The sequence below is a fragment of the Talpa europaea genome (assembly GCF_964194135.1).
Source record: "Talpa europaea genome assembly, chromosome: 12".
Classification (NCBI taxonomy): Eukaryota; Metazoa; Chordata; class Mammalia; order Eulipotyphla; family Talpidae; genus Talpa; species Talpa europaea.
The window spans coordinates 47148511-47165176 of NC_140079.1; the positions used below are offsets into that span (position 1 = coordinate 47148511).

Here is a 16666-nt window from a genome sequence, read left to right on the forward strand (position 1 = left end):
TCCTCTTCCTTCTCCATCTTCTGCCAGAATGGAGCAGACATTTCCTGGGAGCTTGGCAATTGCCAGTCCTGGTGCCCCTGGGGATGACCCAGGAGACCTAGAGTGGGGCCTCCCTCTCCTTTCAGCTGTGCCTTCAGGAGCCCCTATCCAGGCCTCCCTAGGCCACTGGCCTCCAGGATGTTGTAGCCCTGCGTGAGCTTCAGGCAGGTGCTCTGCCCTCCCTCCTGAACTAAGAGCAAGGGGTGGTCTGCCAGGCTCACCCAGGTTGGGGTGGGGAATCAGCAGGGCGTGTCCAGGTCAGCTGGAAATCCTCTCAACTGGGCCAATAACCTTGTGCACTCCCTGACCCTGATGGGTCTCCCCTGCCCTGCCTGCCCTTCCTGATATCCCAGAAGCTTCCAGAATTGACTTGTGACCACTGGATGTCATCCATGCCAAACGTCTCAGGGCCCTGGACACTGTGCTGTGTGCTGCTCAGCCTGCCACTCAGATGGCACTGTCCTTGGAAGAGGCCTCTTGGTGTCCCCCTCCAGCATCATGGCTGCTGGTGGGACCCATGAGAATGTCAGTGTGAAGTAGGGGGTGGTCTCCTGCCTGGGGATGGAATCTGAGGTCAGGGCCTCCAGCCCATTGAGCCTCCCTCCTGACCTTGCTAGTGACAACTCAGCCTGTAATGTGGTGACCACTCAGACAACTCTCCTGGGGTGATTTGGATGTCCTTGGTGACCCTTGGTGGCTCATCCCACAGTCAAAATGTTGGGGCTAGCCACCCCATCCAGCCCTCCCTCATGCAGCACCATCTAGCCCCTTAAGTAGTGGGGACAAGTAGCAAGTGGCTACACAGGCCTATCCAAGCACGGAAGTTTTGTCTCCTAGTTGAGTTTTAAAAAATAAATCTGCTGAGCATCCAGGGCCTAATGGGAGCACAGCCATTTACTGTCAGTCCCCGTGTGGCATGGAAGCCTTCCAGGGGTTCAGCAGGACCCTCACCTAGGACACATACTTGCCATACACACATCACGCTCTGCCTTTTCTCACTGTTTCCTGTTGCCTGTCAGCCCACCTTCAAGACCTTGGGGACTAGGACAAGTACCTTAGTGCTCTCACCACCTCCCTGCAGCCTGCAGTCTCAGGAAGCACCACGTCAATCTGCCTGTGGGTTGTGGCAGGTGCTCAGGATGGCCCAGAGCAGAGGATGTTCCCTGGCACTTCTGGCTGCCCCAGAAGGGTGTCTCTGTGTGTAAGGAGCCAGCAGGTGGGGCCAGAGATTTGGGTAACAGTTCTGGACCTACAACAGTGACTGTCTGAGTTGGGACTCAAAGTCGGGACATGAAGCTCTGGATTCTATGCTCAGCTGTCACCTGCTGCTCCCCATGCCTTCCAGTGCTGGAATGTTTGCACTTCAAGAAAGTGGAGCATCTGCTGGAAGGGGAGGACGCCGGACCATGGGGTGAAGGCATAGACAGGCCTCCGCTGCCTCAACGGTGGATGAGCCATCCATGTCCGAGCTTGTCCTTGGACTCCTGTGGTCTGCAAGGAGGGGGGTGCAGGTGGAGAAGCAGCCGTGGCTCATGGGTATGGTGTGCCCCGCTGTGCCAAATAAACAAGTGCATCCTGATAATGGCCCTTTAGAAGTCACCTACAGACCACCTGTGGAGGGGTCATCATGGTCCCTGTTGTAATGATAAGGAAACTGAGGCACGGTGTGTGTGTGTGTGTGTGTGTGTGTGTGTGTGTGTGTGTGAAGATACTGAGGGAGTGCTTGGTGAGAAAGTGGCCCAGTAGGGACCTTCCTTGCCCCAAAGCCTGTGACTCCAGCTGTTACAGCTTAAGAAATTAGCTCTGGATCCTGATGATTCTTAGGTCTGATCCCCATGTTCTTTTAAAAATTAATTGATTAATTAGAGCAGTTTTTGCTTTATAGAAACATGAGGGGACTGTTCATGGAGTTCCCATCAACCCTGTCCCCAGGCACCTCAGCTCCCGGTAGATACATTAGTTTGCCATTTGTTGCAATTGCTGAGCTGATAGCAATATGTTCTCAAGTGCTGCACTGACAAAAGAGTTCACTCTGTGTTATTTGATCATGGACTGGCAAATACAACATCACATAATACTTGCACTGCCCTAAAATTCCCTGGCTCCACCTCTCTGTATCTTCTCCTGGAACCCCTGGTAACCACTAATCTTTGCACCATCTCTATAGTTATGCATTTTCCACAATGCGTGCACTTGCAATCACACAATGTGTAGCCTTTCAGACCAGCTTCTTTCACTTAGCAAGAGGCACTGAGGGTCCCCCCATGCCTTTTTTTCATAGCTCTGTTTTTTTAATGCTAAATGAGAAGCCCTGTGACTTGCCCCCCAGAACCCTCATAAGTCAGGAGGAAAGTTGGCATCAGAAAGCACACTGTCCTGAATCTCTCCTTTGTGGAGGGTCTTAGGAGTGTAGAGAAAGGACTTTTGTATCTGTGACCTGGGAAGAGAAACTTGCCCCAGTGAGGCATGTTGGACAGTGCTCTATGAGAGGCAGGGACGTGTGAGGGACAAGGAAGGAGCAGCAGTTTCCAGAGGAATGGGGTAGAGATGAGAGCCTTTGAAGGAGGGGCAGCTTCAGACTGGGCCCCTTCCTCTTGCCCTACCCTGTTCCAGCAGGGAGGTCACCTGTGGGAAGAGTCCAGGCTCTTTGGTCTGCCCTGCCATCCTGCAGGCTCCTCCTTCAACTGGTTTCCAGGTTGGCTGACTCCCGTGCCTTTACCCCTACTGCCTCTGGTGCCTGAACTGTCACTCCTCCCTGTGCCTGGGCGACTCCTACAGATGTGATAATTGAGATGTCACTCACATACTGTGAAATCCACCCTTCTAAAATTGTATGACTCTGCAGCTTTTAGTATAGTGTCGTACAACCATCTCATCTTTCTAGTTACAGAACAATAAATAATCCCATTGCATCTCCTCCGGCTCCTGACAACCACTAATCTACTTTCTGTTTCCATGGATTTGCGTGTTCTGGATATTCCATATAAATGAATTGTACATGATGTGGGCTTTTGTGTCTGGCATCTTTCATTCAGCTTGATATTAAGAATCATCTGGGTTACAGTTCATTCCTTTTCATGGCCAAATACTATTTATTAGTATGGAGTACCTTATTACAAACTTTCACTAGTTGATGGACAATGAGTTATTCCCACATGTTTTTGTGTGTACATATTTTTAATTCTCTTGGTTATGAAAATAGGTTATGTGTTAAGATAACATAACTTAGCACAGTTTGAGGAACCACCAGACTGTTTTCCAAATGACTGCCATTTTATATTCCCACCACTAGCAGTACATGCTGGAGTTCCAGTTTCCCTCATCCTCACTGGTACTTACCTGTATTAAAAAAAAAAAAAATCATTCTATGGGCCTCCCCAGTGGCGCAGCGGTTGAGCGCTGGGTTGCTAGGCTGCCCGAAGCCTCTGTGGCGCCGGTTCTATCCCCGGCTGCTCCCCGGCAACTGGAGGAGGGTCTCACATGGCGTGCAGACCTCTCCTGCCGCCCGCTGCTCCCCTCTGCAGTGCACTTCGGTCCTTCTGCCTGCTCTGCTCCCCGCTCTGGCTCTGGTGAATTCTCTCACCCTCCTGCGCTTCTGACTGTACCCAGTGCTTGTATAAATAAATAAATCTTTAAAAAAAAAAAAAAGTCATTCTAGTAGGTGCGAGGTGATACCTCATTGTGGTTTTTTTTTTTTTAAGATTTATTTATGCATATAAGAACTGGGGTACAGGCCAGAGGTGTGGGGGATGAGAGGATTCACCAGAGACAGAGCGCGGAACAGAACAAGCAGACTGAATGAAATATACTGCTGAGGGGAGTAGCAGGCGAGTCACAAATACACTGCTGTGCCATGTGGGTAGCTCCCTGGCTGGGGATCAAATTCGTGCTGCAGTGGCTGCCAATAGCTTCATAGGTTGAGTCTTAACTCCTTGCACCACCAGGGAGGCCCCTCATTGTGGTTTTGATTTGCATTTTCTTGATGGCCAATGAGCAGCCCACTTTTCATCTACTTATCAGCCATGTGTATATCTTCCTTGGAGAAATGTCTATTCAGAACCCCTGCCCATTTTAAAATTAGGTTGTCTTTTTATTGAGTTATGAGAGTTCTTAATATAGTCTGTACACTGCACCCTTATATATGATTTGTGATTTTCTCTGTCCAGTGGGCTATCTTTTCACTTGGTATTATTTGAAATACAAAAGTTTTAAATTTTTATGAGGTCCAATTTATTGACTTGTCTTTTTTTTATTTTTATTTTTTTTAAAGATTTATTTATTTATATAAGCACTGGGTATAGTCAGAAGCGCAGGAGGGTGAGAGAATTCCCCAGAGCCAGGGCAGGGAGTAGAACAGGCAGAAGCACCCAAGTACACTGCTGAGGGGAGCAGCGGGCGGCAGGAGAGGTCTGCGCGCCATGTGGGACCCTCCTCTGGTGGCCAGGGAGCAGCCGGGGATCGAACCGGCACTGCAGAGGCTGCGGGCAGTTTCACAACCCAGCGTTCAACCACTGCGCCACCAGGGAGGCCCTGATCTTATTTAGTTAAAATCCAGGTGTTGTCAGGGATGCATTGCTTCTGGAGGTTCTGAGAGAATTCATTTCCTTGCCTTTGCCACCTTTTAAATACTACCTACATCTTTTGACTTATGCCGCATCCATCATCTTCAAAACCAGGAACAGCAGGTTGAATCGCTCAAGCTATCATTTCTCTGAACCCCTGTCATTATATTGGGCCCATCTAGTTCATCTATATTAAGGACAGCTGACTAGCTAATTCCATCTGTGACTAGCTAATACTTTAAGGACAGCTACTAGCTAATTCCATCCTTAATTCCTCTAGCCAAGTAACCAAACATTTTCACAAGTTCTGAGCACTATGGTTTGGACTCCTTATTTGGCTACCAAAGAGTCCAGCTTCATTCTTTTGCATGTGACTCTTCAGTGGTGCCAGCACCATTTGTTGAAGACTAGTCTTTTCCCATTGAATGGTCAGGGGACCCTTGAAGAGCCGTTTCCTGGAGATACAGTGTATGGATTTATTTGTGCATGCGTGTGTATTCTGATACCATATCTTGATTACTGGAGCTTTGTAGTAAATTTGAAATAAGAAAGTGTGAGTTCTCCAATTTTTTCCCCCCTAAGATTCTTTTGATTATTTCTGGCTCCTTGCAATTGCATATGAATTTTAGGATCAGTATGGCAACTTCTAAAAAAAAGGCAGGTGAAATTTTGTTAGGTGTGGTGTTGAATCTGTAGACCAATTTGGGGACTATTACCACCTTAACAATATTAAATCTTCCAATCCATGAACATGGGTACCTATTGATTAGATCTTTTTTTTTCAACATTTTTATAATTTTCCGTGCACAAAGGTTGCACTTCTTTTGTTAAATTTATCCCTATTTCATTCTTTTTGATGCTACTGTAAATAAAACTGTTCTCTTAATTTGCTACTGATTTTAAGGATGCATTGCCAATACAAGTCTCCTTGCACTTACTAGACTCTACTTAACTGCCTAGGCTCATAAAGACTTCACGTTGCAGCCCTCTTTGCCTGTGCTATTCCTGCTTTCTTATCTACCAGGGCCCACTTGCTCCAGCCTGGAAACTACTCCATATAACAGCCAGGGTAGATGCCTCTCTGGGTCCTCAGCGGCACCAAGGTCCCCCTGGGAGCATTTGTATTAGGCTTTTAAATCAGTATGTTTTCAGTCCCTGCTCTGTGCCAGGCAAAACTCTAGGGGCTTTTGATGTATTAGTGAAACTAAATTAAACACCTTGCTCTAAATGCAGCTTATATTTTATAGAAAGGCCAAAACAGCAACAAACGTTAGAATGTTCGGGAACTTCGAAGTCCATCCAAATACGCCCTTCGCCAGGAAATTTTCCCACCTCGAAATTCCTCCTAGGCTCCCCAACTCCAGTAACTCCGCCCTGACACCACCAGGTGGAGAGCTACAGCAGCCCCGCCAGCCCTGCCTGCCCAGCCTCATTTATGCGACTGCGCATGTGCCGTAGGCGGCTGCTTGAACGTTCAGAGTCGAGCGGCTGGGCCTGCATCTGCGCAGGCGCACTGGTGACCCCTGGGAGCGCTTCCGCCTCCCCGCCGCCGCCGTCGCCATGGCCGCGCCGGCCCCGGGCCTCATTTCAGTCTTCTCGAGCCCGCAGGAGCTGGGCGCGTCGCTGGCGCAACTAGTAGCGCAGCGGGCTGCGTGCTGCCTCGCTGGGGCCCGCGCCCGCTTCGCGCTCGGCCTGTCAGGCGGCAGCCTGGTCTCCATGCTGGCCCGCGAGCTGCCCTCCGCCGCCGCCCCCGCCGGGAACGCCAGCCTGGCGCGCTGGACTGTGGGCTTCTGCGACGAGCGCCTCGTGCCCTTCGAGCACGCCGAGAGCACGTACGGCCTCTACCGGGTGAGCGCTACGGGGGCCGCTAAGGGTCACGTTCAGAGAGCCGCACCCATCGCCCGAACCCGGCCGCGGGTGCGCCCGGGGCCACCCCGAGGTGGCTGCGCCCTGCGTCTGAGCCCGGCTGCGGGGGTCCCGCAGGGTCATACTGGCCCCGTGACCTCTATCAAGGCGGGAGCTGGGAAGGGGTCACTGGGTGCCCTGATGTCCCACGTGTGCTGTACATTCATTCCCTTCTGGGTGGGGGCCTTGAAGTCCTTTGTGCTTTATCCGGTGGCCAGGCAGGGGGAAGGACATGGGCAAAGGCGTGAAGGCGAAGGTCGTGTTCCAGGGACCTAGAGAATTGCAGGCTCTATGGCAGTTAGGGACCAGGCAGGCAGTAGGGAGCTGGGGTGGAGCCCAGGCCTGAATTTCCTGACCTGCATAAGTTCTTGCCGCTATCCACGCCTCCGAAGGTGCTGATGACCTGGGGGCAGGCTTGTATTTCTACTGGGGTCCCAAGGCTCCTATAGAACTAGGGAAGCACTCCCATTTTATAAGTAGGAAAATTGGGACGTGGAGGTTATGAGGGCGACCCTGAGGTCCTCTGGCGGCAAAAGCTGCCCAGGGAGGTGTGGGAGGGGCCAGCTTGGCTGGGAGCCTGGAGTCCTTCAGGTGCTGGGTGTGGTGTTCTCTTGGCATAGAAGCTTGAGCTGCTGATTTTCTGGTTGATTTTTTATTTGTTTGTTTGGTAAAGAAGGAAGTTTTATCCATTACCAAGCACTTTATCTGCAGTATCTCATGAATGCACCTCATCCTACCCCCAATAACCTATAAGATGAGGCTGCTAGTTACCCCTATTTTATAGATGAGGTCACCGAGGCCAGAAGAGGAGTGCTTACCTGCCAGGGTCACCCTGTGACCAGTGGGGGTCTGGGACATGGCTCTTCCCCATGGCCCGCCCATCCCCTCCGGGAACACAGTGGGCTGTGGCTTAAGGGCCTTCCTGTGTTTCTTCTCCCAGAACTTAGTTAAAAGGGCTTTTGTTTCTTTTTATTTTGGGGGACTTTTTACTTCAAGAGACTTCAGAAAACTTTAGATTTTTTTAAATTAGGAAATTTGTACATTACTTAAAATTCTAACAAAAAAGTAAAAGAGAAAGTTGCAAGGATGTCCATGTATTCAGTGCTGGGGTCACGGTGGGTAGCTGGGTGGTTCCGTTCTTGGGCTTCATTGTTGGGCAACAGGCACAGGATGTATAGACCAATGAATAAGAGAAACCCATGCAGAGCATTAATATAATGTGTAGACAAAATACAATAGTGTGGGATGATGGGAAGTGCTGGGGAAGAGGGGGTGAGCTGCATGGTGGGGGTTGGGTTCTGAGAAGGTGACATTTACTCTGAGACCCGGAGGTAGTGAGGAGCTGGCTGCAGGCAGCCAGGGCAGAGGGCACTGCGGAGGCAAAGGCTGTGTAGTGGGAATGGATGTGGGTGAGGATTCTGTCTGTCTGCCATTTCCCCAGTGAGGGGAATTCTGTTAGTTCCTTGGCTGGCTGTAATGAAGAGCTACAAATGGGGCAGTTTAAAATGACAGGGATTTATTGTCTAGTAGTTGTGGAGCCCAGAATTCTGAAATCAAGGTGTGGTAGGGCCATGGCTCCCTCAGGACACTCAGGGGAGGGTCCTTCGTATCTTCCAGTTCTGGGGGCTCCAGGCACTCGTGTTTTGTGGCCACGTCACATTAGTCTCTGCTTCTGTGTCTACACAGTCTTCTCTGATTCTTTCATTGTGTCCTTGCTTATTAGAATAGGTTTTAGAGCCCGCCCTAACCCACTGAGACCTCACTTTATCAAGTTACACCTGCAAAGACTCTCTAAATAGGGTCACATTCTGAGGCTACAGTGGACATGAACTTTGAGGGCCACTAGTAAAACCAGTAGAGGGACACAGGGGCATTTCCATCTTCAAAGATAGACCCTGTGCACCTTGGGCCTCTCAGCAGGAATTTTCTTCTGCTCAACCCCAGCCATAGACCTTCAGGGCTGAGGTGCCCCTGGCCAAGGAGGGGGTTTGGTTAGCTGAGGACTTGCCGGTGTTTCGAGAGAACTGCCTGACAAACCAGCAGTTCCATTGTTGGGCACCTGCCCAACAATGCCCAGCCAGAGGAGGAGGGAACTCAGGTGACAACATGGACATCCATATTTCCTCTTGGCTTTTCTCAGTGCAGTCTCCAAGGGTGTGTGTAGATGGTGACCTTTGTACTTGGACTGAACAGAGAGGCCTTTCCAATAGTGGATTTGACCATGTTACTCTCCAGCTCCTTGGCTCCCTCTTACCCTCAATCTGGAGCGCACACTCCTTAGGGCAGTATTTGGGAGTCAGTCCTATGAGATTTGATGGGTTTACCTGACCCTGCTATTTTCCCCCTCTAATTCTGTATTTTTGCTGATCCCCTGCTTTTCCTTTGTGTCTCTTCTCAGCATCACCTTGGCTGAGCTAGACACTGCCTGAAAGGTGACACCAATCTGGGGTCGCCAACATCTTTCCCAGAGTGGAGCAAAGGTCTGGGATTCATCTCCATGGGAAATGGCTGGAGCCTCTGCTTTGCAGGAGGCCTGAGTCCAGTTGCTTCTACATTAAACCAGTTGAACAGAAGTGGCACACCTACGAAGAGCTGGGCCTGGGCACCTGTAATGGCATCCCAAAGAGAAGTTAGTGCTCATCACAGTTACAGATGGTGCCTCTAAGCAGCAGTGTGGGGGAGGTTCAGCCAGGAGTAGCTGCCTGGAGGAGGCAGCCTGAGGGATATATAGGAGTTTTTCATGCAGGAAAAACTGCTTGTGTCTAGGAGGGGGCCTCATGGAGGACAGAGTAGCTAGGTATTATCCTGAGGGTAAAGGGACCCTGGGGATTTTGAAGCAAAGCCAGACAGTGCCGACTGGGCCAAAGGTTCCCAAGCCTGATGAAGCCAAAGATCTCAACTGACACTTGAGGTGGGTATGAAGACAGTCCCATCCTCAAGGTGTCCTCATCAAGTGGTCGTGTGCAAGCCCTCTGCCATCAAGAAGCCTGCATTACTGGTGGTGATGTGTCCTATTTTCCCTCTATCTGCCAGACCCACCTCCTCTCCAGGCTGCCCATTCCCGACAGCCAGGTGATCACCATTAACCCCCAACTGCCTGTGGAGGAAGCAGCTGAGGACTATGCCAAGAAACTGAGACAGGTGAGTCCCTCAGTGGCCACGGAATGCCTCACCCACACTGACTGCTTCCTTCCAGGGCGGTGAGCAACCTGCAGGTGGCACTGCATGATTGTTTTAGTGGAAACTCCCCTGGGGGTGATTAGTAGACCCAGCCCTGCCCTGGGTCACCCCTTTTGAAGAGTCCCCCTTCTGAGAGGTCATGCCCCTGTCCTGTGGTCCCCAAGGGAAACCTCGCCACTGCCACCTTGGTACCAGGGCTGGGTCCTCTTATCTTGGCGACAGTTGTATTCCTCGACTCTGGGCTAGTCATCCAGGTGAGACATGGAACCTTATAGAATAGAGCACCTTTTATTTTTTTTTTTAAAGATTTATTTATTTATGCATACAAAAACTGGGGTACAGACCAGAGGTACAGGGGTGTGAGAGGATTCACCAGAGACAGAGTGGGGAACACAACAGGCAGATCTGCTGAAATACACCGCTGAGGGGAGCAGTGGATGAGACAGGAGAGGTCTGCTGCTCCATGTGGGTCACCTCCCTGACTGGCCAGGGATTGAACTTGTGCTGCAGTAGCCGTGGACAGCTTCATAGTGTTGTGCTTAACCCCTTGTGCCATCAAAGGTCCTAGGGCACCTTTGATCACGGGTGAGGTCCAGCATAGCTCTCTGTTACAGACATGTATGATTCTTTTTTTGACAACTGTGTCCCTGGAGCCCTACCTCACAATCTCTCTGGACCATCTTCTTTCCTTCAGGCCTTCCAAGGGGACTCCATCCCAGTTTTTGACTTGCTAATCCTGGGTGTGGGTCCTGATGGCCATACTTGCTCACTCTTCCCAGACCACCCCCTCCTGCAGGTGAGTGTGCCCACAGCAGTCATAGTGGTACCTGAGCAGCGGTCTGTGCCATCTGGGCCTTCCAGAGGAAAGAGAGAGGTGCCTAGAATCTGGTCAAGAAAGCCTCAGCCAACAGGTGTGCAAGCTGAACCTAATTCCTCTGAACCTTGTATGCCTCTCTTAAAACGGACCTTCAGTTAAATAGAGGCACAACTTAGAGTTATTGCAGGTTGGGTTGAAGACCACCACAATAAAGCAAATGTGGTAAAGCGAGTCACACATTTTTTGGTTTCTCAGTTATGTTTACTTGATGAGTAGTGAGTAGTGAGGTTTACACTGTATTGTAGTCTATGAAGTATGCAATAGTGTTATATCTAAAAACAGAAAAAGTGTACATATCTTAATTAAACGTGACCCGAAGTGAGCACATGCTGTTGAACAGTGGTGCCAATGCAGGGTTGCCACAGACCTTTAATTTGTATAAATGACGAATCTGTGAAGCACAAATAAGAGAAGTGCAATAAATTGAGGTGTGCCTGTACCTCAGGATTAGTGGGGTGGGATGGGATGATGGCTTGCGTGTGCCTGGGGTGTGTGAGTGCTCATGACAGATGACACTGTCAACCTGTCTCCCACTGATCTCCCACCTCCAGGAACGGGAAAAGATTGTGGCCCCCATTAGCGATTCCCCGAAGCCTCCACCACAGCGTGTGACCCTCACACTCCCTGTGCTGAATGCAGCCCGAACTGTTATCTTTGTGGCAACTGGAGAAGGCAAGGCAGCTATTCTGAAGGTAATGGCTGAAGACCCAGTCCGAGAAAGTCATGGGCATGTGGGCCTGGGGATAGAATAGGGTCCCAGACACTGTTGTATTAGAAGCATTAGGGTCCCAAGATAGTGTATAATTCAGGGGTTAAAGGGGAGAACGAAACTGGTCACAGGCCAGTGGTAATTAGCAATTATGGAACAAGATGAAGAAATGATGCCAAAGGTGCCCTCAAGTGTATTTATAGCACTTAATGTGTTAAAAAAGTTTTTGAAATAATCTCTGTAATCTAGAAACAAGATAAATATAACTCTAAGAAAAATGGGTGGAAGGAATAAGCAAAATTAAAATCAGAATTTAATGAATTGCTTAGTATTTTTAAAAGCCCAGTGGTAAGTAGATGCAAAAGATAGACCCTTGGCAAAACTAATGGGGGGAGGGTAGTGTGGGAAAATCGTGTGTAATAGGAATAAGAAAAAAGGTATCTTGTGTATAATATTTAAGAAAGAATATAAAATAAAAATCTTAAAAATAAACTAATAAAATATATATTTTTTTTCTATCATTGAAAAGACTATGAAAGACACTGGAAACATTTTTTAAAATTGATTAAATGATATTTCTTTCCCCCAAATCTTTGGGCCCAGATGCCCTCCCATGGGTGACTGATGCTGGGGTTTGGGAGTCCAGCAGACAGTGTCCCTCCCTGTGATGCCCGCCTGACTTTATACAGCCTTTTAGCCTCCACCCCTCCCCTTTCCCATCAGCAAAGTGGAAGGGTCCTTCCCCATGGGCCCCCCAGAGTCCCCAGCTCAGCGTGTGCTTCTGTGAGGCTACCTCAAGCCTCAGCTCCCCTGCTGAAGGGCTGATCTCACAGGATCTTAGCAGTAAATGAGCTAACAGACCCAGAAGGCTTGGCCGGGCCTGATGGAGAAAGCAGTGTTTCTGACACAGCAAGGAGGAGGCTACATCGGGGGACTCAGCGTGCTACACGTTGTAGGGCCAAATCCTTCAGCTAAGAAAGGGATTTTTACCTATTGAAAAAAAAATATCAAAATAAAATACTCCTTGACATGTAGAAATCTTACAGAATTCAGATTTCCATGTCTATGAATAAAGTTTTGTTGGAACTCAATTGTGCCTATTAAGTGTCATCTGCTACTACTTTTGTGCTATGAGGGCAGAGCTGAGTAGTCGCCCACCGGGCAGGGTGTGACCTGGCCAGAAAGAGACAGCTGACCCTTGAGCAACACGCACCTCCATTTATACACATATTTTCTTGTAAACAGCTGAACTTGTGGCGTTGACATACTGCAACACTGTAAATAGGATTTTCATAATGCCATTTTCTTTTCCCTATCTGTATGGTAAGAATACAGTCTATATTACATATATAATCTACAGAATTTTTTAGTTGTGTGCTCTCGGTAAGGCTTCTGGTTAACAGCAGGCTAGCAGTATCTATGTTTGGGAGGAGTTAACAATTCCACATGGGTTTTTGACCACAGGGGGTTGAAGCTCCTGCTGTTGTTCAAGAGGCAGCTATATATGGACTCTCTGATCTTTGCAGTAAATGTTTGCCGACCCCAGCATTAGTCACAGATGACAGAAGGGAAGGGAACTTGTCCCTGATAGCTTGAAGGTAGGGCAACTGAAAAAGTAATCTCACCTCTTGATGGCTCAGGAGTCTTGTCCCTGGGGGGCCCTGAGACCTCATGGGTATGGGGGCCTCATACTCCTGACCTCTCCATGCAGCGCATTTTGGAGGACAAGGAAGAGAACCCGCTCCCCGCCGCCCTGGTTCAACCCCACACCGGGAAGCTTTGCTGGTTCCTGGACGAGGCTGCAGCCAGACTCCTGACTGTGCCCTTTGAGAAGCATTCCACTTTGTAGCTGTTCCTGAGGGACACCACCGCTGCTGGGACCAAGCACTGCCCAGCCGGGCCAGGACCTGCTGGGGCTGGGCCCCACCGCCACCACGCTTGGGCTTCTTTTTCGAAAAGCCGAGTGGTGCTGCTGGAAGCCAACAGTGTCCTGCCACCAGCCCTGCCTGGGGGGCTCAGCCCAGGGCCCTCACTCCAGACAACCCAGATATTAAAAAGAGCATTTGCTTGAAGTCGCCACTGTCTCCTGGTCCTTGGTGGGCAGTACCTGGGCTTAATGGCTGACCCCACCGCACTCTCACTGGTCCACCTTGGCAGGGGGGTGGGCTGGGGGGGCGGGGACTCCTAGGATGACATTCCTGGGGCTGCCACAGCAAAGTCCTGCCAACCGTGGAACCTAAAACTAAAAATTTGTTTTCTTATACTTCCAGAGGCCAGAGTCTAAGATCAAGGTGTGGGCAGGGGTGGATCCTTCTAGAGGCTTCGAGGAGGCACCTGTCCCAGACCTTTCTTCCGGGGCTGGATATCTGGGTTTTTGGTGGTGCTGGCAGTCCTTGGGTTCCTGGCTTGTTGCTGTATTACCTCCATTTCTTCCCCCTCCTCCCTGCATTACCTCCATTTCTGCCTCTCTCTCTCTGTCTCTCTGTCTGTGTGTGTGTGTGTGTGTGTGTGTGTGTGTGTGTGTGTGTCTTGGTGTCCTCTTTGGATCTAGAAGCACTAAATACGGGATGACCTCATCTCAAGATTCTTAACTGACTACATCTGCAAAAATGCTTATTCCAAATAAGGTTGCTTTCTGAGGCTCTAGGGTTTGGGATGTGGACATTATCTTTTATGTGTAAAAATGCAACATAAAATTTGCCATTTTGACTCTTTTAAGTGTACAGTTGAATGGCATTAAAGTACACAACAGTTTTTCTCTTTTTTCTCAATAGCTGTAGGCTTAACTCTTGTAGGGACACAGTTCACCTTGTGCAAACCTCACCACATCTGACCCCATAACTGAAACTATGTGTCCATTCAGTGCTCACTCTTGCCCAGTCCCTGGTATCCACCAACTACCTTCTATGATTTGGTGATTCTAGGGGCCACATACAGGTGAAGTCACAGTATTTGTCCTTTTGTTCATCCATATTGTAGCGTGGTTTAGGATTCCTTTCCTCTTTAAAGCTGAATAACATGCCCTTGTAGATAGGTACTCACATCTCCTTGAGCCTGCTTTTCAGTTATCCTGGGTATATACCCAGAGGTGAAATTGCTGGGTCATATGGTAATTCCATTTGTAAATTTGTTTGAGGAACCTCCATCCCATTTCCCTATTACTGTATCGGGTTCCAATTTAACACATCCTCGTCAACATTTTATTCTGTTTTTTGTTTTGTTTTGTTTTGGTTTTTTTGCCAGTCTATTGGGTTGTGCTGCATACAGGGTTGGTGGTGCCCTCTGCGTGGGGCTGCAGCCTGCTCATAGCCTTGATGTGCCAAGTGCAGAGCTTCTGCAGTTTCCAAGCTCACCTCAAAGTTATGGCCTAGTGCAGCTTGCTGGACTCCACGGATGGCACTGGGGCAGGATGGTGGGCATACAGGGGACTCACCCATGCAACAGCTTTGTCTAGTGTGGGACTGGGGGCGGGGGTCATCCCACAGAGGACCCTGAAAGGGGCATGGGAATTGAAACCCTAAAGTTGAAACCACAGAAAGTGAATTTTTAAACGTCTTGTCTGGCTCAGTCACACCTCATGTGACAGTGAGAAAGTGACTGGAAATACTGAAAAAAGCCCCAGTGGTCAATAGCAGATGGCTGGGAGCTGCAGGTGGAGCTCAGGGCAGGGCTTGAGAAGCAAAGGGGAAGTGAGGATACAGGCATGGGGACCCTACATGTACTTCTCTCCCCATGACATCTATCCCTGCTTCAAACCTGCTTATGGCTCCCCTTCCCTGTCAAGAGTGAAACATCTCAGGCCTCCCTGGTGGTGCAGGGGTTACAGACAGGGCTATCCAGGAGCCATCCACATGGCGCAGCAGACCTGCCTCTCCCGCTGCTCCCCTCAGCAGTGTATTTCAGTAGATCTGCCTGTTCTGCTCCCCACTGTCTCTGGTGAGTCCTCTCACCACCCCCCCCCCACACCTCTGGCCTGTACTCCAGCTCTTGTATGCATAAATAAATACATCTTTTAAAAAAAGTGAAACATCTTACTTGGCTCACAAACACCGTGTGGCTCCTGAGGACCCCCTTCCTTTCCTAACATCTTCACCTCACTCACCCTCCACCAGCCCACCCACTTTGTGCTGTTAGTGGAACCCTCCAAGTTCATTTCCATGTCAGGGCCTTTGCATGTGCTGTGCCCGCTGCGTAGGGGTCTCTTTGCCTCAGCCTTGTACATGACTTGGGCCCTTACGTCCTTCAGGTCTTGGTACAACATCACCTCCTTCATTCCTCCCCACTCAGAGCATTTTCTACCCTTTCATATTCCATTTTCCCCTTACTCTTGTTATCTGAGTTTTGTGGGCATGCTAACCCCGTAGTCCACGGAGGGTGGATTGTAGCTTATTTTGCCCACTTCTGTATCACAGTGCTTAATTCAGGGATGATACTCAGGCTGGCATGAAGTGATGTTTCTTAGAGAAGATATGAATCCTGTGGGATATTGCTGACACTAAAGTCAGATGTTCCTGGTGACTTAAAATGTAAGTTTAACTCCTTCTGTGGAAGCAAGCACATAGGGCTGGTGGATTAACTCTTTGGAGACCCCAGTCTCCCAAATGTCATAGCTGTGTCATTGTTATGAGAGTTTCACCTCATGGTCCAAAGTGATTGCTTATACACCAGCCATCACATCCAAGATCCAGTCACTGGAACTTGACACTCCCCTCATCTGAAAGCTCGAGAAACTCTCATTTGGTCACATTTCAGCTTGGATTGCATTGCAGACCCTTCTCTTTTCTTTTCTCCCTCCCTCAAACACTGAGGGCTATTCTGTGCCAGGCACTGGAAAAACAGGTGAAGGGGAGAAGACTCAATTAACCCTAATTCAGGGCACAGTGATGTCTCTCTCTGCTGCCTCCTCCCCTGCCCCAGCACTGACCCTAGTGACTTGAATTGTCTGTCCAGTGGTTTCCCAGACAGGGTGGTCGGGGGCCATGGCAGGATCCTCTTGAGACCCAGTATTGCCAACCATGTGGTGGATACAGTGGGGGTGGACACTAGGAATTAGACATCCCATACCTACCTCACCTTCCTTGCCCCTCACACTAGCCACTTTTGCAGGTTTTGATAGATAATCTGCCCTGCATTCCTCCCCCAAGGCCAGCTAGAAGTTTTGTCTCCCATAACCCCACCCTGCCTCCAGGGCTACCTCAGAAATCAACAGATCTGAGGGCTTGGCCCCAGGGGAACCAGGAGGATGCAGGTGCAGGGCGGGGCATCCCCCACCACACAGCCTAGTCCTTCTCTGCCCCCTGATCACAGGCACTGTTCTCCTCATCATCCAGGCACCTTGCTGGATGCCCTGCTCTTAGTGTTCCCCAGGACTAAGGGACCTCGGGTGCTGTGAGG

The 16666-nt window shown here is 49.7% G+C and overlaps 1 protein-coding gene across 1 annotated transcript; it reads left to right on the plus strand.

The window, feature by feature from the left end:
* Positions 1 to 6093: 6093 nt before the first annotated feature.
* Positions 6094 to 13306, plus strand: PGLS (6-phosphogluconolactonase). Its single transcript, XM_084249460.1, has 5 exons — positions 6094 to 6449; positions 9540 to 9647; positions 10381 to 10482; positions 11115 to 11255; positions 12984 to 13306. Exons 1-5 carry the CDS (start codon positions 6162 to 6164, stop codon positions 13119 to 13121), a joined length of 777 nt encoding a protein of 258 aa, XP_084105586.1. The 5' UTR covers positions 6094 to 6161; the 3' UTR covers positions 13122 to 13306.
* Positions 13307 to 16666: the final 3360 nt, after the last annotated feature.

Bases quoted from the DNA above. Each gene is read 5' to 3' on its own strand.
- PGLS (XM_084249460.1), top strand. From the start codon at position 6,162: ATGGCCGCGCCGGCCCCGGGCCTCATTTCAGTCTTCTCGAGCCCGCAG. The intron at 10,483-11,114 runs GTGAGTGTGCCC...TCCCACCTCCAG, and splicing joins CAGACCACCCCCTCCTGCAG to GAACGGGAAAAGATTGTGGC. The intron at 11,256-12,983 runs GTAATGGCTGAA...CTCTCCATGCAG, and splicing joins GCAAGGCAGCTATTCTGAAG to CGCATTTTGGAGGACAAGGA.